The following is a 25,913-nucleotide window of genomic DNA, read 5'->3' on the forward strand; positions in this document are numbered from 1 at the left end:
TTAGAATAAGTCAGCCTAGGGTTTTACCTACTTTGAATAAGATTGAGTCATTCATAAAGTATAACATTGCGTTTTGCTTTTCTTGTCTGTTTTATACAGATTCTAAAACAGTCTTAGGTTTATACCTACCTTTAAGTTGCTGATCGCTACTTTAAAAAGTATATGAATTGAACTGATTATTTATATAGCGCCTATACACAATGTGTTTCAAAGCGCTTCAAGGAGGGAAGGAACATGGGAAAATACAGTTACATTCTTAAAGTCCTTGAAACAATACAGTATGTGAAAAATAACTATCGTAATAAGCCGGGCGACATTTCAGATAGTGCAAGTGCATGGAACAGATAAGGCAAAGAGGGAAGGGAAAAGAAAGAGACAAAACCAGTAGTAACATTACTATGCCTGCCGACAATTGATGTAGTGCATGAAGTATACAAGAGGAGGGGGAAGGGGGAAGAGGGGGGATTGGAGTGAGGGAGAAGGCAAGGAACAAAACAAGCTACTGTCAAAATAGGCCAGAGACAAATTTTTATAGAGCGGGAGGAGAAGACAAGGAGGGGAGATAGACAAGCTGCTATGAAAAGTCACGGGACAAATGATAAGAGTAAGTGCACAAGACAAAGGAAGGTGGGGTGGGGGATGAGGGGAGGGCAGGGTGGCTGCGAAGCCAGGCAGCTATGATTTACTATGCCTGACGGCAATTGGGATAGTGCCTGGTTTAAAAGAAAAAGAAAAAGGAAAGGGGGAGAGTGGTTAGGGATTGGGAGGCAAGGTCGCTGCAAAAGACAGGCAGCTATGTATTTACTATGCTTACGGCAATTGAGGAAGTGCCAGAAGTTAACAGGAGGAGGCAAGGGGGAGGGAAGGAGGGAAGAGTAATAGAGGGGGGTGAAGAGTGGGAAGGAGGCAAAAAGGGGGATTCATGGAGGAGGGAGGGGTCAGACAGGCAATTCACGAGGGGCATCAGGGGCACACAGACACATATGGGTTTTACTTGAGTTAGTTGTGTGCCATCCTAAAATAAGTTAAAGAGGTATTGCTTAACTCAGTCTGTGTTCCACTGATGTGAAAAGCAACTGTAATAGTATATTACAATATTAGGTTTTACCTGCCTAGAATAGATGTGTGCCATTCTTAAAAAGTGGTCTTTAGGTGTAGCTGCCCTTGGTCTGCCTGGTGCAATCCTAAATTAGTGTAACGAGTTATTGATGACCTTAGTCTGGGTTCCACTTTTCTGAAAATTAACTGTAATTGAATATTATACTAAAAGGTCTTACTCACCTAGTACAACTGTGTTATCATAAATGTAGTTATAGGTATATACTGTTGCTTGAATCTGTGTTTCACTATTCAGAAAAGTAGCCTGGTAACAGGGTTGGTTGATTATGTGATTACTGTCTCAGTTGAATGGTTTTACTAAGCCCTTAGTTGGACTTCAGAAAAACTGGTCTTAACACCTGCCCCACCCAGCACGGCAGAGGACAAAGGAAGAACACACCATCCTGTTGGCAAAGAAAGAATATGTGTCACATTTGAGCCTTACTGCAGCTGTGAATGCATACTGCGTTGAGAGTTTCACAAAATTGGTAGAAAATGTATTCACTGCCACCAGCCACTCAGATAGAATTGTTACTGTTACCAAAAAGCTAAAGGAGAAGGGAAAAAAGGGCAGAAACTGTCCCCTCAGCACTACACATAAGGTTGGGGGTACTGGGCTTACAAGAACAGTATAGGTAAGATAAAAAGTACCCTCCTATCCTTGGAAACAGTAGTTCTAGCAAGGAATACAAATAAAACCAAAGAGGGAAGGCTCAATGAGCTTCCAATAACAGTGCACACAAGGTGCTGCGTGCTGCAAAAGGAAATTACAGATGCCATTAAAAAGAAAAGAATGGAGGACGGACAGTGATTCCATCAAAATAAACCCAAAAAGGGGTGCCCCAGAGCACAAAAATCAGAATGGGTGAGTGACGCAAAGGATTCCCACTCACTCTTGAGAGTCAGAAAAGCCCAATAGTCCAGCAAAAAGTGCTGGGGGACTCACCAGGGGAGGAGAATATCACACAGTTTTACCTAACAAGTATCCTGCCCCTGGGTTAGCCTTGGGTATAGAAGAGAGCTTATTGTCTCATGGTAAATTATTGCTGAACTTTTGAATAGTTTGAAACTATTCTGAATCCACACCGCAAGTCCATTGCCCCCTTTACAGAATGCATACATTTGATAAACCTTTTGTTGAAACCTGTGACTTTTGGCCCCTAGGCCCCCTACATCTTTGTGTTGGACTTCTAAAGAATAGGGAATTGAACTTGTGACTGGTTCTAATCATTTGAACTGCATTACTTACCTGTTGTCCATGGTTATTTATGATGATGTATTGTGAATGAACATACTGTAATACTATCTGCTAGTTCCATTTCTCAGTGCGTTCTAAAGGCCTAAATAAATAACCATATTTTTATAATGAACATTCTAAGCTGGATTATTGTGTGTTATTCAGTATGGACTCATTGAGGGGCCCTGACCATGCTCACAGTCTCCTGAGACTACACCTTGTCTGCTCGCCACACTACCTTGATTGGGTTTTGGCTAAACTCTCAGAGCTCCCTGTTCACTAGAACTAGGGTATCCTCCTAAAATATGTCCACCAGGTCTGATTTTGGAAATCCATCTTAGTATCTATTATTTCTCAATTTATTGGGTGGACAAAATACGTGTTGCCCCATTGACAGATCCACAATTATACCAAACCTGCTCCAGAAACATTTATCTGAATATTTTCTTATTGCCCTCCTGTAAATAAAAGGGAATACACAACAAAATCTAAATTACAGACATTTCCTGCATAATAGTTTTTCCGTCTTTTAAAATGATTAATACATGACTACGTTTGAAAGGGTAGTGAAACCATCACTTGCAATATGTGGTGTATGTGTTTTTATAATAGTGGAGAAATCGATCTGTAAAAATCAGTTTTCTTCATAGACCGATTTAGAAAAACTGCTCTGCTCGGAGTGGTCTTTCTAAATCGAACTGTCAGCCCCTGCGAAGCACACGAGCGTGCGCAGGGGCGGACAGGCATGCCTGAGCCAGAAGAGGGAACTCGCTGGGGTCAAGGTAAGAGGGGGGGGGGGTGTGTGTGTGTGTGTGTGTGTATATATTGAGGACCGCACTCAATCGACGGAAACAAATTGGTCTCTTTTGTTTTCAGTCTTAAATATACGGTAATATCAAATAGAACCGTCGTAACTGCTTCAACAAAAGAGAAAGAAATACATATTTCACAGAGTCACTATATCATAACTACTCTAATCAATAGTATTCAAGAGCTACCATCACAGAATTGTACCCCTTGTAGTATATATGGAGTACTGTGAGCATCTCATTTGTTTGACAGAAATTTAAGATGGCCAATGTGAAATCCCTCGTTGCTACCATTCATCTAAATGATTACTTATTTTTCAGACATGGGTTTACCTGAATGAATGGAAGAAATATGAACATCTATCCCGAGTTCAGAGTCTGTTCAGCCGGTATCCCATTTACTGCTTTTTAAGTAAGCAATGTGGGTGTTTAGCCATTAAATGGTCGTCTCTTCTGTGATGTCTAGACTGTAAATTGTACTTGTGCGTTACTTTTCCATAATGATCCTCCCTATTGTAATGTTTCCATCCTACTCGTAAAGCTCAGTCACCACTTTTTCCACAAATGTAAGGGTTGGGTCCAGAAACAATGAGGAGGTGGGCCTCCTTTGTTTGACAAATGGAAAGAGTAGGAAAAAGACTATAAAAATACCAATCCGTCCTTTTTCCAGCAGAGAAAAAAATATGATATGCAGAAGGCCGTCAAATCTTTTTGTGGTGATGTGTGTACATTTAATTGTAACAAAATTCTTCCATTTTTAGATACATTTGCTTTGAAAATTTGAAATAAAAATCACATTTTTCTATTCTGATGGAGGCTGTTTTGGAGATACACACCTACATAGTATAGGAAATTTCCTTAGACAAAATAGTGGGTGCTTGCATCCTAGAGAGATTAAAACAGCTCGTAATTGGTTGAAGTATGTAATACTGAGAAAAAATATTCCTCCCTGCATTTTTTTATTTAAATAACTTTACAGCAAAACAACTGCATGGAGGATTGAATAAAAATATATATTGAAAAAAAGTTTTTAAAAAATGTGTTAATGGCACAGTGCACACTACAAATCTCATGTGCATGTTTCCTCTTATGCTTTAATACTAGCTTAAATCCCTGGAGTAACATCATATTATATGATAATCAAAAGAAGAGCAATAGCAGCCTCAGCCAATGAATGCATGACTGCAGTTCGAAGAGTTGAGTTTTGAGTATTGTCTTGAAGGCCATGAAGTTTCTAACAATGAACAGGATCTATGGAATATCTACTCAAGAGTCTGGCAATTATCATGTGCACTTCAGTTAATGGTCAGAGATCATACTAAGAAATCTTGCAAGCCTGTATCATCTTCAAATCTTGTTGCACCATCTACACGGCTATCACCCTAAAGTCCCCAAGCTACCTCACTGAGAAACCCGGTATCTCCAGAGGCCTGCGATCCACCAGAGGTAAGGAAATATGCAGACGTGAACTCTGGCGGAGCAGGAAGGAAAGAGCCAGAAAGAAAGGCCTTCTCTGTCTACGCTCCAAGAATCTAGAACCTCCTCCCTGGCAACATCGGACTTGCTGCATCACTTCTACAGTTCAGGAAAAAGCTCAAGACCTTCCGCTTCAAGGAATGGCTCCTCCCTAACAGCTACAGACCTTCCACTTCAAGGAATGGCTCCTCCCTAACAGCTAGGGACCTTCCACTTCAAGGAATGGCTCCTCCCTAACAGCTAGGTCCACACAGCCTGCACTCCTGACCGTACCCGAGATTCATCATCTGCTCCCCACTGTCTCCTACCCTGGTTGCTTGCAGACCCCTTGCTGCCAATCAGGGGTGTTGCTAGGTCTGGAAAAGAGCTGGGGCTACACTAACGTCAGGACTGTCGGGGCTCAGGGAGAGCTAGCCTTTTGATTGTAACCCCCAGAGCTTCTAGCGGGGGCTTCGACCAAAAGATCTGGGGCTATAGCCTCCGTCCTCCCCAGCGACGCCTCTGCTGTCAATTGCCCAACCATGTACTCCCCTGTTAGCTCCCTGCTCCCTTTTTCTCTGCTTCCCTCACTAGGTTCTTCCCTCTAGGACTGTATCATGCTCTACTGCTTCCCAAAGCTAAGTATGCGCTCAGTAAATACCCTTATAATAATAATGAATCTTCTCAGAACACAACAAGTGTAGTCATCAATTTATAGTTCACAACGTTTCTAAAGGATTGGTGTGGTGTGGGTAAAGATGTTTGCTTTCAGCACTATTGTGTCTGCTATTAATCTTGATATCTACAGAAACAATGAAGGACATTTCCGAAATCCCAGTAGAGACAATACTATGTTCACTTAAAATGGTACTCAAGCTATAGTAGCCGGATCTCATGCCTCCAAGCTACTATCTCATGTCAAGAGCATTGATAGACACAACATTTCTCTTGAATCTTAAACCTTGGCAAAACACTTTTCTTCACACTTATTGGCACTTATTTTACATACACATCTGCTCATACATTAAAACTACAGGTTTTCAAAATCGAACGATCAAAAACGGAATTCATACTTACAGTATAGTATTTCATAGTCTCCGGAGTTTGACATTATGAATTTGTTATCTGGGGACCAGTCAAGGTGCGTAATATAGCTGGAATGTCCCTAAAGAATAAAACCAAATTTTACATGCATGAATAATGTATTCATTAATCAAAAATGCACACAATGTTTTGAAGTTTACAGAACCAGGGGCGAGAGCTAGGTTTCCACAAGAATTGTTTTCAAAGCAAATGTTCTTTTTGCTTGAATATAACGTAAAAATGCTTTAATGATCCCAATCAGTTTTCTCTTAGGAAGTGAATGCTATTCCATTCATAATATCAAAAGCTGAACGAATATCAAAAGCTGAACGAATAGATAATACTTGGGAGCTAAAAAATAATGCAGCACAATTTTAAGTTAACGTTTTTGCGAGATTTCAAAATAGCAATTTGCATTATTTCATACAAGATTGAAGATATGGCGTGTTAATACCAACTCCTTGCTATTTTGTATACCTGTAAATAAGCAGGTTAATTTTAGCCTACTGAATGGTACTCGCTACAAAACACGATCACTAGGAGAAGCCAGCAGGGAACATCAGATGGCAATAATGCAATAATCCTTCAAGGTAGGAGTGGAGGGGAGAAGTGGCAGCAGACAGCTGCCAAGGAGCGCAGGGGAAGTGGCAGCTGAAATGATGCTGCTTGCATCGGCGTTACCAGTGTTCAATCTACTGGAAGAGACAGCATGCATACAAACAAAAGTACTCAGCCTTGACATTTCAGGATTACTGCGGGAAACGGCTGTGTCACGTGTCAAGGAAAATTATCTTTATAGCTCTGGGCCAGCCCAGCACTGTGCAGATATGGTTTGAAAACCACATTTCTCTTGGATGAAACACCCGCCGATGTCTGTTGGTGATGCCGCCCTGAGTCTGACACCAAAGCCAAAGGGCAACCACTATCAGTGATATTAATGGAAGAATGGGTGGCAGTATTGTAATGCGAGCAAATGGGTGACATTCTTGGATTGATTATTACTCTCCCTCAACCTATGTGAGCTGGTTTATTGCATAGATGGTGGTTGGGCGCTACCCACTATTGTCCCATTCTGGAGTGTTTGATTCTCAGCGGTTTAATCTATCATTGGGATTGCTTATAGTTCATATACCACCCACCCCGCGCTGCTATTTTGGCTTCATAGTATTACTTCTGACTGGCCCAAACTGCCTTCAGTAGGAGGGATACTCTAGGTACTATGTTATTTTAAAAGGATGGCTCTTGTACTGTGCCAAAGCACCACTGTAGTGGTCTCAGAGTGTCTGGCTTGTCTGGAACTAGGCATATTGTGCCAACTCCTGGGATATCCAGACTTTAATTTGCGGAGGAAAAGGAGTAGGGGGAAGAAAAGCCTAAGGAAAGAGATGCAACAGACTGACAAATAGGTGATGTAGATGTGGAAAAAAGGTAGGTTGCAAGCCTGGTATTCAAATCTGTGAGACGTGCTATATTTTAACTGGGGTTTGTCTGAGTAAGTGCTATTGGAATGGAATGTTGATGTATTGGAACATTCCTCGTTCTAGGTTCGGGGGTTGACAGTTGATTAAGACCTGGCCAGAGTTAGGGGCTGGTGGATGTCTTCCTCCCCTATATAACTTTCTTCCTACAATATTATTACATTTGATCTTATACGTGAGTTCAAGTAAATGACTAAGGAACAAGTTACTTACCTGTAACTGTTGTTCTCCAGCATGGGTCTGGCATGGATTCACATGCTCATGAATATTTCCTGTCGTCAGGCCGGGAATCCTCGGTATAGAAAAAATCAGTATCAGTTTCGTTTCTGATCTGTCTTTCTTAATAGTAACCAATCACTGGTCTCTGGGTCATACTGCCCCAGCCAATGACTGCCCTCTCCTAAGCCCTGCCTCTGGCAGCCATCCTCAGATTTGGTAGCACGTAAAGTGGCAGTATGACCAAGTGAAGAGCCGCAGAGGGGTAGGCGGGAGAGTTTGCATGTGAATCCATGCCAGATCCATGCTGGAGAACAACAGTTACAGGTAAGTAACTTGTTCCTTCTCCAGCATGGGGTCTGGCATGGATTCACATGCTCATGAATATAAGAATACATAGCAGTATACACATGCACAACCACGGGAGGTGGCAACAGGCTCAACATTAAGCAATACAAAAAACTCAACATTAAGCATCTCTTACCTCCTCACCAGGCTCACCTTAAGCGAACAGGTTGCGCAGCACTGCTTGGCCGACCCTGGACTTCTCCCTGGAGTGCCGATCGACGCAGTAGAATCTCGTGAAGGTGTGTGTCGACCTCCACGTCGCAGCCCTGCAGATGTCGAGCAGGGGCACACCAGATAGGAACGCCGTGGTAGCAGCGATCGCTCTGGTCGAGTGGGCTCTCGGACGGCCGGGCAGTGGTCGGTTTGCCAACCGGTGACAGTGCATGATGCAGCCGGAGAGCCATCTGGAAATGGAAGCCTTCGAGAGAGCCTTTCCTTGATTCACAGGTCCAAAGTTTAGAAACAGCTGTAATCTCTTCTGAAAACTATTCAAGCGGTCCACGTAGAACTTCAGCGCTCTAGCTACGTCCAGCGAGTGCAGAGTCCTCTCAGCCGGTGATGAAGGCGACGGGAAGAAAACTGGCAACACAAAGGGTTCATTGAGGTGGAAGTCCGGCGGCACCTTGGGCATGAAGGAGGGGTGCGTCCTCAGCACCACCCTCGTGTCGTGAAACGTCAGGTATGGTGGCTTGCAAGATAGGGCCTGGATCTCTCCCACTCGTCGTGCAGAGGTGATGGCCACGAGAAATGCTGTCTTCCACGACAGAAACTTCAACGGTGCCGAATGCATAGGCTCAAAAGGGGCCCCCATGAGCTTGGTCAGCACCACGTTGAGCTCCCACGCCGGGGCAGGGGCCTTCACCGGCAGGAATGATCGGAGCAATCCTTTCATAAATTCCTTCACCAGCCGATGAGACCACAAGGACGCCCGTCCCGTAGTTCGGTGTATCGTGAGATGGCGGCCAGATGTATCTTGATGGAAGCGTGAGCTAGTCCAGCCTTGGCCAATGACAGTAGGTACGGCAATACTTGAGGGGCCGTAATCCGCAGAGGGTTAATCATCTGTGCACAGCACCAGACAGAGAACCTCTTCCATTTATGTCCGTAGCACTTGAGAGTTGAGGACGCCCTGGCCTTTGCAAGAACCTCTCTGCAGTCGGCTGGGATGTCGTATCCTCCAAACTCTAGTGCTGCAGGAGCCAGGCCTGTAAGTTCAGCGATTCTGGGTTGTGGTGAAGAATGGCGCCTCCTTCTCTGGAGAGAAGATCCGCGTCCGTTGGCAGCTTGACTGGTGTGAACGCTGACGAGTCCAGAAGGTCCGGAAACCAGATCTGTCTCGGCCACGCCGGTGCGACGAGGATCATCCTGCTCCGGGACCTCTTGAGCTGGTTGATGAGCTGGAGCAGCAACGGCAGCAGAGGGAACGCATAAAGAAATAGGCCGTCCCAGGGGAACGAGAAAGCATCGCCCATGCTCCTCGGCTGGGGGAACCTGCTGGCGAACCTCCGGCACTTGGAGATCATCGCCGTCGCGAAGAGATCGATCTGGGGTTCGCCCCATCGTCGGAAGAGTCGATCCACTTGATCCTCTGCTGAGTGAGTCGGCGATGGTGTTTTTTATTCCTGCCAGATGAAAAGGCACCATAAACATCCCTTGGGCGACAGCCCAATGCCACAGATCCTGGGCTTCCTTGGATAGGGCAGGGGATCTGGTTCCGCCCTGCTTCCGGATGTAGAACATCGTGGTGGTGTTTTCGGTGAAGATCCTCACCACCTTGCCCTTGAGGGACGGAAGAAAAGACCTGAGGGCCCAGAACACTGCGCGGAGCTCCAAGATGTTGATGTGGAGTGACTTCTCCTCCGGGAGCCAAAGGCCTCTCGCGTGAAGATCTCCAGAGTGCGCTCCCCAACCTTCCAGGGAAGCATCCGTCGTCACCGTCACCTGGTGAGCTGGGGTTTGAAAGTCCGTGCCCGCCGACAGATGAGAGCGGGAACCCCACCACCGGATCGCCTGACGGAACGTCTCGTTGAGTGGGATCCTGTCCTCGAAGCTGCCCGTCGACTGGACCCAGTGGGCGTCGAGGAACTCTTGTAAGGGGTGTATCCGAAGCCTGCAAAGGCACACCAGATAAATGCAGGAGGACATCATCCCGAGGAGGGACTTGATAGATCTTACCCTGGCCATGTCCGTGGCCAGCAAACGCTGTACCTTGCCCAGGATGGTCCTGGTCCTTTCCTCCGACGGCGAGGCCAGCCGCGCCACTGTGTCGAGCTTGGCTCCCAGAAACAGGGTGACTTGCGACAGGACCAGGTGGGATTTTGGAAAGTTGATGGAGAACCCCAGGTCCGTGAGCAGCTGGACAGTCTTCGCAGTGTGCTCCACGGCGAGCTCCCTTGTCCTTGCCCGGATGAGCCAGTCGTCCAGGTAGGGGTAGACGTGGATCCCCTGCAGGCGTAGCCACGCCGCCACCAGTGCGATACACTTGGTGAACACCCTGGGTGCCGACTTCAATCCGAACGGGAGGGCCTTGAACTGGTAGTGCCGCCCTTGGACCAAGAACCTGAGGAACTTTCTGTGTCTTTTTAGAATGGTGATGTGGAAGTACGCATCCTCCAAGTCCAACGACGACAGAAAATCGCCCTCCTACAGCTGTTCCAGCACGTGCTGGAGGGTGACCATCCGGAACTTCTGTGCCTTGATGTACTTGTTCAGTCGTCGCAGGTCCAGGATGGGCCGCCAACCTCCTGTCTTCTTCGTTACGAGGAAGTACCTTGAGTAAACTCCGGCGCCCCGAAGCCTCTTTGGGACAAGCTCGATGGCACCTTTCTTGAGCATCGCCCTTACTTCCAACAATAGTTGAGGGATGTGATTTTCCTTCCTGGCCACGGGTGGAACGCGAGGGCACTTCTTCTGGAACTCAAGGGTGTGCCCTTGGGCCAGGGCGTCCAGCACCCAACGGTCGGTGGAGATGGGCTCCCACGCGCTGACGAACCTCGCCAGCCGGCCTCCCACTGGGGTGCTTCGGCGGGGGCCCGACCCCACGGTTGGTTCAATCTTGTTTGGAGGCCGCCTTGTCTCCTTGACCTCCCTGTCAAAGATGACTGGCACCACCTGACTTGCCGCGTCCCCTGTAGGCTTCCTGAGACGAAGATCTTGCTGCTTGGTGGTACGTCAAGGAGCCACTGCCGGATCCCTTGGAGGCACCTTGTCTGCCTCCGGAGCTCCGAAAGGACGGCCGTCATTGTTGGAGCACTCCCAGTGCCCGGGCAGTCTCTGTGTCTGTCTTGATGGCCTGTAGGGACTCATCAACTGCATTCCCAAACAGGTTGTTCCCGTCGAAGGGCATGTCCAAAACCTTGGTTTGTACGTCCTGGCGGAAATCCGTCGCCTTGAGCCATCCTCGTCGTCTCAGGCAAACACCGTTGCCCAACTGACGGAAGCCAGTGTCGGCGATGTCCATTGCCACCGTGATGGCGTGGTCCGAAGCAATCTCACCTTCCTGTAAGATTTCAAGGGCCTCGGCCCTTTTGGCGTCCGGAAGGAAGTCCAACAGAGGGGCGATTTTGAACCACAACTCCTGTCGTAGCGGGCTATGATAGCCAGGGCGTTGGCCGCCTTGATAGTCGTCGCTGCGGATGAGATGACCCGTCGTCCCATCGTGTCCAGCTTCCTGCCCTCGCCGTCAGGCGGGGAAGTTGATGTCGAGGCCGATGCCCCCCCAGCTTTCTTCTTTGCTGCTGCCGAGACGACCGAATCCGGGGTAGGTTGCGCCTAGGAAGGCACAAAGGGGGCAGCGTCGGGGACCCGGTACTTGTTCTCGTACCGGTCCCTCTTTGCAGGCGCTGTGGCAGGGTTCTTGAGGAGGGCGAGCCCCCTCATCCCAGATGTCATCAAGAAGTGGTACGGTGAGGACCGTCTTCCTTTTAGCCTTGCGCCGCTAGTAAAGGAACCCTTCCTTCTTCTCTTCTGGGCAGAGTTGGAAGAGCTCGGATGCCCTGGAAATCATGGAATGGAAGGATCCAATCTCGTCGGGCGGGGACGCCCAAGCAGGGGGTGATGGGGGACACGTATCGTCGTCGCCTCCATCGTCATCTGTACCTGTCGTAGCCGTGTCCGTGCCTGTATCATCCCCGTGGGTAGTAGACCGGGGGGAAGGCAGAGCAGGCCGCAGAGGTGGGAGAGGTGGCGGAGGATGCGTCCTCTTCTTATGCGGTGGACTTTCCGAAGGTCCTGGCTCCGGTTCCCCCATCGGGTCTGGCTCAGGTACCTCCGTCGGGGGGGAGGGGCAACCTTGTCCTTATCTCCGAGCATAAGGACTGAATCGCAGATAAAATGGCCGCCGAAGTGTCCTGCGGCACCGGAAACGACGTGCACGAGGGCTCTTGAGGAACCTCGTCGGCGACACCGTCGCTTTCTTCGTCGCCCTCGTCGGGATCCCTCCCGATGGGCTGGGCCTCCTCCACGACTTGGATGAGCTCTTCTTCAGAGGTCGTGTCCGTATCCACGATGGCCACCTGCCCCTCCACTTCCTTTTTCCAAAGAGGACTTTGTGGGGGTCTTCTCAATGGGCCTGAAAGACGACTCCCTCCGTGGTGGCAGGGAGACTCTGGATCCTGAGGTCGCCTCCACTGGCGTAGCCTCCACAGGCTGAGCCAGGGCAGCTGCGACATCCGCAATCGAGGTCTTAGCAGGGTGAATTAAGGCCATCGTCACCTTCTGTACGGCTGGGGCCTTCACCTTGGGGGGAGGGTCCGAGCATCGCTCCCCCTCTGCCAGAATCTTCGAGATCGACCGGGGCCTCTCCAGACGCTTCCCCGGGTTCTCGGACTTCCTCTTACCCGAGCCAGAGCGTTGGCTCGTGGTTGATGGCGCCGGGGAGGATGCGCCCTGCCTGGCAGCCAAGGAGCCCGACCGTTCGGTGCTCCCGGTGGCCGCGGACTCGCGGTGCTTGGCCTTTTGTTGGGCCCCCTTCGCTGGGGAACCCTCACAAGACCGCTCTGACTTCTTTTACTTCTTCTCGCCTGACGGGCTCTTCCCTTCCAGTCAGTTGGCGAGACGGAGGTGGCGATCCTTCATGGTCCGCTCCGACATGTTCCCACAAAACGCACAGTCCTTCTCTGTGTGCGTCTTGTCCTCATGGAGACAGTAGAGGCATAACGAATGCTCGTCCTCCTTGAACACATTCTGAAGCTGGCATCCAGGGCAGGTCCTGAACAGCTTCCCGGGCGTCGAGCTTCCTTTCTCCTGGGCCATGTCCAGGGTAGGCCTCGGAACTTCTGGAATCCTCCAAAAGCGTAACTCGACGAAATCTTCACCCTTGAGGGGCGAAGAAAACTCCGAAACGGGTCCCCATTGATCGGATGTACAAACGGTGGAGCTTGAGGCTCTAATTAACCGAAAAATTAGAAAAATCTCCTGAAAAAGTGCGGAAACGCAGCAAAAGCTCGAGAGCTACAGCACGAGGACTCCCAACACTTGAACATGCGGTAAAAATCTGAGGATGGCTGCCAGAGGTGGGGCTTAGGGAGAGGGCAGTCATTGGCTGGGGGCAGTATGACCCAGAGACCAGTGATTGGTTACTACTAAGAAAGACAGATCAGAAATAAAACTGATACTGATTTTTTCTATACCGAGGATTCCCGGCCTGACGACGGGGAATATTCATGAGCATGTGAATCCATGCCAGACCCATGCTGGAGAACTAAGAGACTGTGTCCAGACTGATCTGTTCATCTATAGATCTTACAGTGGCGACAAAGATTTGGAAGAACTGCGTTACGAGGCCAGAGGGAAAAAAAAGGGGAGAAACAGCAAGGATGAAGACTACAGAGCTGTGGGCAGCGCCGCCGAAAGGGAAGACATAAGCGAAGAGGAGGACACATCCACCCGCCCCGGGCCTCGGTGGTGAGCCTACCCCAGCCCAGAGAGACACTTGTGCCTTAACAACGAGGGGCACTATGGGGTGAGGCTGTGAGGCTCCAAGCATACGTCAGGGAGAAAATTAGAGTGCCTGCCAGGGAGGTGCATGCACATGTTTGCCGTGTTAAGAGGATAAAGGTAAACGCGGCTTACACTAAGGACATTTTTTTAGCAGCTGGATACACTAAGGAAAGTTTATAGCAACCTTGTATCAGCTGCTGCTGCACATCGTGAATGGGTGCTGACCAGCGTGTTACTGCCGTCAGCTGGGATTAAGGTGCTGACTCTGTGTATAGTGAGGGATAGTGAGGGACTCCTGAAACGGCGATCGTAAAGTGTTTGGTGTTTACTGTGAAGCTGCTGTGAGAGAAGGAACACTGAGCGGTGCACATTAACAGCAGTGAGGAAGTGAGCAACGGCTTATTTAGCAAATTTGGGTGGCAGGAGGGTTAAGGTAAAAGGAGACCTTCTGTTCGAGTGCTGCATATAGTAGCGCGGCTGGGGCTGAGTTTACTGCAGGGAACTCCACAACTAATACACCCCATCAGCCACTGAGGCAGGGGTGATGGCTGCAGCCATCCCACCGCCTGCACCTTTCCTAGCGGAACCAGGTCGTCCTCCCATTAGATGGGATAGGTGGAAAGGCATATTCGAAAATTATGTTGTGGCCATTGGTGGAGACAGATTCAGTGCAGCAACAAAGAAGGCTCTTCTATTGCACAATCTTGGGCCAGAAGGGCGCATCGTATTTGATGGATTTGCAAGGAGTCAAGGAGAGATTGCAGGTGATGCAGATGAATATTCAGTGATATGATATGATATTTTATTAATATCGTGCTCAAACACAGGTGTTTCAGAGCGCGTGGCTGTCAAGCAGATCAAGGAACATTTTGAGCCAAAGAAAAGCGTCATATTCGAATGCCACAAGTTCTTTCAACGCGCTCAGGAGGGGTCCGAGTCGGTGGAGTCATATATTACGTCTCTTAGAACATTGTTGGCCAAAGATGTTACATTTGAGTAAGCCATCGAATTCGCCCGCAGCATTGAACAAACCACACAGTATATAAAAGAAATGAAAGTCGACAAACGGGTGTCGCAGGGTGTGTTTTCAGTCGGACCAAGGAAAGGTCAACTACGTCAACAGCTAGAAGAGAAGGGTGGAACCAAAGATGCAACAAGTGTAGCAGTCCCAAGCATGTGTCAAACTTCCCCAGCTGTCCTGCCAGGTTTGCGGATTGTTTTAAATGCAAACGCAAAGGTCACTTTGCCAATGTGTGCAGGGAGCTCTCGATACATTTGTTGGAACAGAGGGAACAGGCCGCTGATGGGCTGAGTCGGTCAAGCACAAGTACACTGAGTGCAGCATCACCTGTCTAGGAAGCAGCACTGAGACATATCTTTCAAATTTCGGCTGTGTCAGGTGAACAAAGCGGACCTGTCGATGAGTTCACAGTCGATAGGAGTTTTTTGAAGATGAAGGTTGACTCAGCATCGCTTTGGACCATTATATCTGAAGACACTTTGAGGAACTGTCTGGGCAAAGATGTGGTTTTACTAAATCGCCCCTGACCTGCAGACACCCGCCACAGCACAGCGGTCATGCGGTTTCTGAACACACCCCTCCGCTCCAATAGCACAACTAAGACAGTGCTTTACGGATTGATTCCCAGGTAACACTGGCTTTCCACTCTCTAGTCCCACATTACCCTTCTGCTTACTTTGTGTTCTGTTGAGTCAGAGACATGCCCACTCTAACTAAAAATTTATAAAAAATTGTTTGGGCTTTTGTATTAGGATGTATGGGACACCCTAGCTCAGCCATTCAGAGCCTTGCTGCAACCACAATGAAGGCTTGGTCCCACTCTGCTGTACCCTACGATCGGCTCCCGGGTCCCAGCAGCCACTTACCTTCTAGCCCAGGTACATTTTGGGATTACTTAATTTTTGTTTTGGGTCGCCATGAATACGAGCATTTCACTCGTGACCAGTATCACACACAATGCAAGCACGACGCTTTGTGATTTTTTTCTCTATGTTTGTCTCGTTTTCAGAGCAAGCCGTCTATTCGGCCACTCCAGTGTAATAGACTAGTTCCTGTCTATCCATTCTATATCCAGAGACACAACAGTGTTGACTGTCTGGCACTACCTGTCCTGGGAGCCTGCCCCACAAACGAGATCCATGACAAGGTTGTAGTGGTGAGTCAGGCAAAAACCTCCCCACCACCACTTTTAACTTCTGTAGCATGCATTTGCTTCCTTGTTAGTGCATTTCTGTGCCCTTCCCTCTATTATCAAACCGAACCACACACATGGTTCATCTTACACAATATAATTGTGGGTACTATACAACCCAGTTATGTCCAGAAAGAATGAAGATGTTGAAACACAAGAATTTTGTATTTATTTTTCTTTTCTTGTGTTTCATTCTTTCTTTTTTACTACAGGGGCCACATACTTGCCCTGATGAAGGTGGTTCATGTAGAGTAATACCTATCCGGCTGATGCATTGGGAGCTGGTTACTCTCCCCACCGAAACGTGTACCATATGCAAGGGGGACATTGGCACCAAGAAGTACTTTTTGGGGTCTATGAACTATCTATTGTCAGGCCGGCACCTGGCATCAAGACTAACTACGGCCCCCCCGTCACGTTGGCACCTGTAATACAAGATGCTCTTGGCACTTGCAATCTGAGATGCTTCATTGAAGGCACCTACAATATAAGATGCGTTTAGGCACTTGCAATATGAGATGCTTTATTGAATATGATGTATGGGTAGTACTTGATATCTACCCATGCATTGCAGCATAGTCTCTTTGATTCCACCAATTATTCACGCTATGCTACATGATCAAGTACTCTGAGCTGTTTTATGTACTGAAGCAAAAACTGTGATTTTTTGATTTCTTATGTTAAGATTACTTTGCTTGGGTTATATGTAAATTGTCTACAAATGTGTTTTTCTGTTCATGTTTGAATGTTTTCCATTTTAATACAAACCACGTCTATTCACAACCTTTATTGTATGTGATTTTTCTTGTCCAATCTGCTTTTTCTTTCTGGACAAACTTATGGGTCAGTAACTTAAATACTTTACCCATTAGTACCAACAATACCAGGATTCCCATTCCTAAGATATAGTTGTTTCATTCATTGACAATTAGTGGGAACTGACCTGGTCAGTAGCAGTACTAACTCTCTTGGTCTTTATATTTCTTATGCCCGAGTCTGCTACGTGTCACGAACGGCATACCGAAGCTCTCTGTTTACACGCTTTACTAAATCCTGCCAGAGTTCAGCCATGTGGTTACGGAGAATCTGCCATTGAATTGGCGGGAGAATTCCAAAGTTTGGTATCATACAAAGGCAGGAGGTGTACAGTTGACATTCTGGTGGCAAGAAAGGGTGCCTCGTTACTTGGCTGGGATGAGCAGAGGAAATTGGGAGTGTGGATTCAAGCAAGTGCTTTAGATCCGGTAACCATAGCAGAAATGGATGACAGATGAACAAGAGAGTTTGCTGAAGTCTTCACAGAAAAACTAGGAAAGTTGAAGGATTTTGAACATGACATTAAGTTAGAAATGCGTGCCCAACCTGTGGTACATAAATTGAGGTCTGTTCCTCTAAACATGAGGCAGCAGCTTTGTGAAGAATGGAGTGATCTGGTCCAGAAGGGTGTAATTGAACGCATTGGTGGTACGGAGTGGCTTTCACCTGTCATTCTAGTGACTAAGAGTAATGGAAAACTGAGACTTTGTGTGGATCTCAGGGAATGAACAAGAACATTCTTATTGAGAGACATCCCTTACCCATTATAGCCAAAACGTTGGCCACTCTGGGAGAGCCCAAATTGCTCTCTGTGCTTGACTTGTCAGCTGCTTACCACCAAGTACCTCTGTCAAAAAAGTGTCAACACCTAAAAGTCCCTTCAGGGGTGACAAAAGTTGTTAAGTTCCTTTGCATGCCTTTTGGTTTGGCTTCGGCCGCTTCGTTTTTTCAAAAAGTGATGGAAGTTCTGAGGGGCTTAAAAAGTGTGGCAGTGTTTCAGGATGACATTTTAGTATATCATGACTGTGAGAATGAACATGACAGGGTGCTGAGGTGTGTGTTGGAGAGGCTGAGAGATGCAGGACTCACAGTGCAAAGGAGTAAATGGAAGATTGGGGTCAAGGAAGTAGAATATCTTGGACACAAAATATCCAGTCAAGGTGTTTCACCTAAGAGTAATTTGGTGGAGAGCATTTGTAAAGCCCCAGCACCGGCTGACAAAGACCAATTAAGATCCTTTATGGGGTTAGCGCAATTCTATCACAAATTTGTTAAGAAGTTTGCTTCCATTTCCACTCCATTGAGGAATCTGCTTAAGAAAAGGATCCATTTAAATGGTCTGAGGAATGCCAATTAGCTTTTACAGCCATTAAGGAAGCCATTTCTAGGGCTCCATCGTTGGGTGGCTTTGTGTCTGGGAGGAGGATCGTACTCTCAGTAGATGCAAGTCTTTTAAGTTTGGGTGCCACACTGGCTCAACTTGATTCGGGAAAGATGGAACATATAATAGCGTTTGCTTCAAGACCATTACGGGGAGCAGAGAAAAACTATTCTGTTATGGAGAGAGAAGTGTTTTGGGCAATACATCATTTTAAATTCTTTCTTTGGGGTCAAGAATTTCAGATTAAAACTGACCATAAACCTCTGGTTCAACTTATGAGCAGTTCTGATTGGGCTAGTGGTTCGCCTAGAATTTCCAGATGGATGGTGAGTTTACTGGGTTACAATTTTAGAATAAGTTACGTACCTGGTAGGGAAAACGTGGTCGCTGACTGCCCGTCTAGACTTCCAGTGGAGGATAGGACATTACTTATGTGACCAGAGAGCAGGATATGGTCATCGCTGAGGTTGCATGTGGTGTAGTGAACAAGAGTGAGTGGCTGGAGGCTGACAGAGAAGATGCCATTGTGACCACAGTGAAGGAAGGGACAACAGAGGGATGGCAAAGCAAAGAGAACTTGGATAGGTGTTATGACAGATACTATGAGGTGAAACTAGAATTAAGTCTATCCGAGGATGGGGTAGACTTAGGAGAGGATCAAAGATTGTCCCTCCTCTGGGCATAAGGGCCTGGTTGGTCAATATAGCCCACCAAGGTCATTTGGGCATGGGACGTACTAAGAGACTGTCATTTTGGTGGCCAGGCATGGATGGCGAAGTTGAAAGGAGAGTCTGGTCATGTAAGGAGTGCGAAAAAAATGATAAAGGGAAAATGGTAAGAGGTATCACTTTCTCCAGTACAGGTGCCCAGTGAACTGTGGAAAAAGGTGGCTGTTGATTTGATGGGCCCCATACAAGGTCTTGGGGATAGATTTAAATTTGTTGTTGTAATGGTGGATTATCATACTAAATGGTTGGAGTGGAGAGCATTAAGAGAGGCCATAACCACTGAAATTCTATCATTTTTTTAGGACATTTTTTAGGGAGGGATTCCCAACAGAAATAATAACTGACAACAGAGTCCAATTTTGCTCTGACAGAATGAAGGAGTTCTTAGGGAGGTTTAGCATCAAACGCCTTTGCACGGCATTGTATCTCCCAAGGGCCAATGGGTTGGTTGAGAGAGACAACAGATACAACAAGGGGGGTGGGGGGGAGTGTACAACTGGTTTTCAGTTCGGGGTAGGAGTGGATGAAAGTTCTTAAGGAAATGGTGTGGAGCTACTGCAGGACTCCTCACTCTATCACAAAAATATCTCCCTTTGTGTCTTTAAAGGGTCACCAACCTGCCACTAAATTGTGTCCGGGATGGTTGGAGATGGCAGGCAGGTTGTGTTGAGGTGGATCGGCAAGAAGATGTTGTTTCAAAGGTCAAGAATGTGGAGTATGATGTGGGAGATTTTGTATTGATTAAAAATCCCCGGGTTGCATCTAAGTGTGTGGAGAGTAAATATTTAGGGCCCAAGAGAATTGCGGCAGTACGTGACAGTGTTGTAATATTGGAGGGTGATGAGTGTTGGTCTAAAGCGAGGTTGGTAAAAAGTTCAGTGGATGTCCGTGATGGAGAGGTAATAGACAAGTGTGTGGTAGAAAAGGTGATGTGGTTGTGAGTGTAAGTGTGAATGGGAACGAAAATAAAACACTTTCAAGCGAAGGTGGGGAGTATGGTCATTCCGCAGTCATAGAAACACCCAGGAGAAGGGCAAGGAAAATGCCTACCCGCTATAAAGATTTCTGTTGCAAGTGATATGCTATTTCATTGGTCATTGTGTAAGGAGGGAGATGTGTTAGGTTTAGTAGTTGTTTCTATGTTATTCTAGGGTTATGCATATGTTAGTGTTATGTTGGAATCGGAGGCAGTGTGGCAATCGGAGGCGGTGTTGCAAGTCCATCAAAGCGTGAGGGAGAGTGTACCATCTATTTAAGTGGGCGTGCCAGAGGGAGACAATAAAACATTGCATGTTCACAATTACCGGAAGTACAGAGATAGGGGCACAGCACTGTGCGATTGCTGCATGGTGGCTGTCAATGAGATGGATCCTCATTGGGATGAGAAATGGGGTTACAACAGGGATATTGAGTTAAAAGCCAGGCATGTGATGTGAGGCCTGTGTTCCTTAGATTTTTAAATGCAACTGATGCAGATTGTGGCAGAGTGATGTATGATGGAGTTGTGTGTCATGGCCTCTGTTCTAGTTAAGGTGTACGAAGGGTATGTTATGTGAAGATTTAGGTTAACGACAAATTTATTTACAAGTTTGTTGGGTAATTTATGGACTCCAAAAGATGATGTTGGGGATTTTCTCATGTTTGTTTTGCTGTTTGAAGCAATGCAGATGATGTGAAATGCCGTAGAGTAAATAGTAATGGTGCAGCAGTTTCCAGGATGGCCGGGTTGGGTCCTGTGTGTTAGTGTTGTGGGGCATCAGAGTGAGGCGCTGCAGTTTCCAGGATAGCCGTGTTGGGTCCTGAGTGTTTGATGTTGTGGTGCAGCAGAGTGAAGGGCTGAATATTTCAGGATGGCCCAGTGGGTCCTGAATGTGGAGAGTGAGGTGCTGCTCTCTGGTAGTGTTGTTTGATTATTGGTGAGTGAAGTGGTTTGTTGTGTTGGTTGTGAGAGGTGGATTTGGAGCTGGTCTCCTCAGGGTGAATCCGGCTGCAGGACCCGCATGCTTGGATGTGTAAGGTGGCATGGTTTGGGCGGAATTTTCCGATAGGTGATGTGTAGCTTGTTGGAATCTTACTTTAGGTTGTTTTGATTGAGGGTTTCTCAGGCTCTGCTTCGCCTATGTGTTTCAATGTTTTAAAGGGGGAAGATATGTTATATTGTAACTGGGGTTTGTCTGAGTAAGTGCTATTGGAATGGAATGTTGATGTATTGAACGACCCCGTTCTGGGTTCGGGGGTTGACAGAGGATTGAGACCTGGCCAGAGTTGGGGGCTGGTGGATGTCTTCCTCCCCTATATAAAACTTTCTTCCTACAATATTATTACATTTGATTTTAAACGCGAGTTCAAGTAAACGACTAACAAAGAGACTGTGTCCAGACTGATCTTACAAGACGCTTTCATGACAGGAAGATGTCATTGTTCTTGCCCCAAAACTCAGTCCTTGTGGCAAAACTCAATGTCAGACCTGGCTGCAATGTTACTTTGTCCCCCCCTAAGTGTTTATCTAGAGTGACATATGTGCCTGGACACACCAAGGGGGCATTGATACAGGAATTAATCAATTCATCATTAATATGGCATTAGTACGAGGTACCATGTAAACACTGGTAGATTTATGCTGGGCCAGCTTCTTGTGGTTTTCTTAAGCGGGCTTTTCTCACTTGTCACATTACACCATCTCACTGCTATAACATGATGGATGGCTTCCCTTCCTGTTGGCCTTCCCTTTGGGGGTCATCTGCTGGTAGACTGGGATATTCTTTCCAACTGGACTCTGAGAGAATTGCAATCTCCAGGTTTGCCTGGTCTGTCAACATTTTTCTTTATTATTTCTTTTATTCTATGGTTAGCTGCTATTTGTCAGCCTTCTACAGTTGTTTCTCCTTTTCAGGGACTACCCAAAGAAGGGAGGCCTTTTACTTTTTTTATTTAAGTATCTGTTTCAATACTATCACTTACTAGCCATTAGATTCTCTTTTCCACTCAATGATTTTGATTATTTGTAAAGGCTCGGTTTACTCTGTTCTAGACTACCTATGTCAAGAAGGGATGGGGACCCATCTTAGCCTAGATTGGCAGGCCTACCAAAGTGTAACCCATAACCAGTACTACCCCGAAGGGGGAAGTGGCAGTTTGGAGGGTCCCAGTCCCTGTCCCTTCCATATGTGGCAGTATAATTGAACAGGCTACCACTGTTGGCCTTATCACCCCACACCTCCATTTCCAATGCTGGTCAGTCTTGCTCTTTTTTCCTAGAGTAATACCACTACCAGAAGCCCCAGCAGAGGACAGAAAAGAAAGCAGCCCAGAAGTGCTGCTCGAGAGATACACAATTCCAACGCAGACCAGGCAACAGCGTAACCCCACGTAATTGCTAAGATACACCAGAAGTGTGATGAAATGAGGGCTGTTGAGTGTGTGGATCTCTGCCATCCATGCCAACCAATAGCCGTGATCACCTGAACTAATGCTGTGAGCACCTTCCCAAAAGCAACTGTCTACTGCGTTCGCCAGAGCAACTACTCCGAAGGCTCATTAATAGACTGCCTAAGAAATAATGAACATTCACTCAAACTGGAACATTGATGTTAGCGGGTCGACACTGGCAATTCCGCAGGTCACCTACATGAGAAAGGGGTGGGGCTTAGACCCCTAATATGTGCTTTACTGTTTGGAACACTTCCCAGGTGGGGGAAGCAATGGAAAGATTGTTCAGGGAGAGCCAACGGAGGCAAGATGGGGAGGATAAAAGGGGCAACAGGAAACAAGGTGGTGTTGGTTAGTCGAGTGAGCTCAGAGGAGGGCGGCGGCAGACCAAGAGGAGGTGGAAGGGAGTGTGGAGGCAGTTTATAGCAAAAGTCCATTATAAACCTCCAGGTTATTGGAACAATCTTGGAAAAAGTAGTTGCTTCACCTTTTAAATGACTGTCAGGGTTCTGCCCCCACAGTACCATTGAGATAGCCACCATCCAGGTGTTAAGGGCGACTCACACCTCCTTGTCGTTCTTTATCTCTCGGCTGCATTCAACACTGTTAACCACAGCATCTTCCTTGCCAAAAGGATGGGCCTCTCTGGTACTGTAGTGAATTGGTTTACCTTCTACCCCTTGTGCAGACACCAGGCTGACCAGATGTTCTGGTTGCGTTCTAACTGACTCCAGGTCTTCGGCAGAGTCCCCCCAAGGCTCAATCCTCGCACCAATCCGTTTTAACCTTAACATGGAGCCTTTAGGCACTCTCCTCAACGATCCCAATGTAGACAACCACCGATATGTGGACGATACACAGTTGTACATGACAACAAACATCATTCATCTCTGTAATTACTTAGCCATCATCCAATCCTGGATGTCAATGGCCTACCTCAAACAAAACCCATCCTAGACTGAATTCACCCTCATTGTTCGGCCCGCTAAACAACAACTTGCCCAGCAATGGCTCAATGGAAGAGCCTGAAAGAATTTGATCCACAACTCTCAGACTCCGGAAAATCCTTAGGCTTCACCATTGATAGCAGCCTGTCCTACCAGAAACACATAGCCAAGAAGGCTCAAACTGCCTGGCTTTGCAAAATCAAACCCTTCATTCCACGCAGGACGCCCGGACCGCAGTGCAGACTCTTGTGGTTTCTCACATCAATGGGGCAAATGCTGCTCACTTGGCTCGTCTAAAGCAGTTCAGCATTCTGTAGCACATCTTATTGCGGTGCATGGAAATTTGACCAAATCACCCCGTCTTATGCGACCTACATTGGCTTCTAGGCCAGGATGCTGTACAAGACGGCATGTATCATTTACAAAGCAGTGTTTCCAGAGGAGGGCAGGGAACCCGTGCTCACATAGGAACTGGGAAGTTAAATTAGTAAGAGCAAAATGTTCTGCGTGGAATTTAATCAAAACATTATTCAAATGATCATTTTAATGTACAATCAATGTACAAATGTTTTGGGAAACCCAGATTCAGGACTCCTAAGAGTATGCATTAGCTAGGTGTGTGATGTATTTTATATTTATTTCAAAAATAATTCATCTTCAAACATAGTTTACAGCAAATTAGTACATTTCAAATATGTTACAATTGTGAAACACAATAGAGAGTGTATACAAAAACTGCAAGACATACAATATCACCTGTATATATCAGTAAAAAGCATATAGGACATAGAATGGGTAAAATGATAAACCACAATGTGCTATATATAAATAGATCGCATGAAGATCATGTTAGTCTACACAATTCATGTTATTTCATTTAATCAAAGATACCAAAGTTAACAGATTTAGAGTTTCATGTGTTGGTGAGCCTTTCTAGTTTGGTCTCATATATATAGTAGTGCATACAGGTGAATCAGCATGTACGTGAACAATAATATATCAATATATGGAAACACGCTCTAAACGAGTCAGAGAGGTTGGTATGTGCAGACTGAGTATTTGTTTGCACTGGATAAATCAAAGTATGGATATTTTAAGACAGGGTTTATGTTGAAAATGTTTTGGCACTTCTTCCTGCGCCTCAGCATCAGATATGACGGGAGCCTGCGTGTATAAGAACAAAGGTATAGGCTAGTTACAAGTCGCTGAGTGGTTGTCTAAATGTTTCAGCGTTACTAAAAAGATGCATGTTGGAGGGACTCGCCTATCATTTTCCCCAGATTGCATGTTTCATGAAGAAGTAGTCATTGCAATGATAACAGTGGAATTGAATGTGGCTTATTGGGATTTCTTTTCTGAATAGCAAGTCAAGGTCGAAGAAGTACAAATAGCACCACAACCTTGGAGGAAAAAGGATATTCAGGAATTTTTGGGTCATGTCAGTTACTATCAGAGGTTCATACCGAACCTTTCAGAACAAGCCGCTTTGTTAACCGACAAACAACAAATCCCACTGTCTTCCACTGCGACTCTGAGCCCAAAAGTCTTTAGAAAATGTCAAGAATGATCTTTGCCAAAGTCTGGTGTTGGTCATGCTCGACTTCCCAAAATAATTAATCTTCCCTCTTCAACCAGCATGGGTGCAGTTGTAGCTCAGATGCACGAGGGCAAAGAGAAGTCAGTATGATTCAGCAGCCAGAAACGGATCTATGTGATCACTGCAACCCCCATAATTCACATGAAGGAAAATGCCGATTTTTCTTTTCGTTTATTTTTTTAACCCCCTTTGCACCACATATAGATGCTGGGGAGACCCCTGCCCCATATTACAATATCATCGCATACCCCCCCACATATATGTGGTTTAAGGGGGTGTTAAAAAAGAAAAAAGTAGGAATTAGGAATTATGAGGGCGACATTTTGGCTCATTACTGTCAGAAACTCTTTCACCAAGAGAGAAACTTCCCCAAAGAAGAATCAGAGTGCCTGGTGATTAAGTGGGCCGTCCATAGTCTGAAATACTAAATCACCAGTCGCCAATTTAAGCTTACTACAGGCTATGCGCTCTTGGTGTGCATGGCCCAGAAAAAGGACACCAAACCCCGTTTGTCTTGAGGTGCTTTCCAGCACTGCAGCCATACTCTTTCCGAGTGGAACATTGAACAGTGTTGAAACAAACCAATGTTTATTTCATGTCCTTGTATCCCCAGGCAGCTAGTTGTCCCGGAGAGGACAACGTGGTGGAGGAAAGGGTGGAGGTGTTCAACAAGGCCAGTAGCCTTACCCTGTCAAGAAGTAAGGCCTCCCACCCCTTTATCAGCTTGAGCCTGCCAGGGTAGAAGCCGGATCATTCCTACCACAGAGGGGGAAGGTGACGGGAAAGGACTGGGGCCCTCCAGCCTATGTGCCACTGTAATTGAATATGCTACCACTCTATTACCCATACATTAGTTTCCATTGCTGGTCAGCCTTTTCCTCTTATTCATAGAGAACTACCACTACCAGCATCCCCATCTGTGGGCCGAAGGATAAGCAGCCCACATGAGCTGCTCGAGAGATGTCCACCCCCAACACAACCCAGCCAACAGTGTAACCCTATCAGTGGTCGAAGTGTATGAAAGTAGTAGTGGAACTATGTTCCCTGCCCCCCCCCGTGAGGAATTCGACCATCCGCATGGGGTGTGTGTGCGCTCGCCTGGGCTTTTAAAAAAGAATGGTGGAATGAAATGGAATGT

The 25,913-nt window shown here is 46.7% G+C and overlaps 1 protein-coding gene across 5 annotated transcripts in view; it reads right to left on the bottom strand.

The window, feature by feature from the left end:
- EML4 (EMAP like 4) overlaps positions 1 to 25,913 on the bottom strand; it is a 1,387,551-nt gene that overhangs the window by 58,972 nt on the left and 1,302,666 nt on the right. For all 5 annotated transcript variants that reach the window (XM_069608481.1, XM_069608484.1, XM_069608483.1 and 2 more), the window contains one exon: positions 5,677 to 5,764. In XM_069608481.1, coding sequence (XP_069464582.1) covers positions 5,677 to 5,764 — 88 coding nt within the window. The remainder of the gene's footprint in view (positions 1 to 5,676; positions 5,765 to 25,913) is intronic.

The sequence above is a fragment of the Ambystoma mexicanum genome, chromosome 4q (assembly GCF_040938575.1).
Source record: "Ambystoma mexicanum isolate Mex_15411 chromosome 4q, UKY_AmexF1_1, whole genome shotgun sequence".
Lineage (NCBI taxonomy): Eukaryota > Metazoa > Chordata > Amphibia > Caudata > Ambystomatidae > Ambystoma > Ambystoma mexicanum.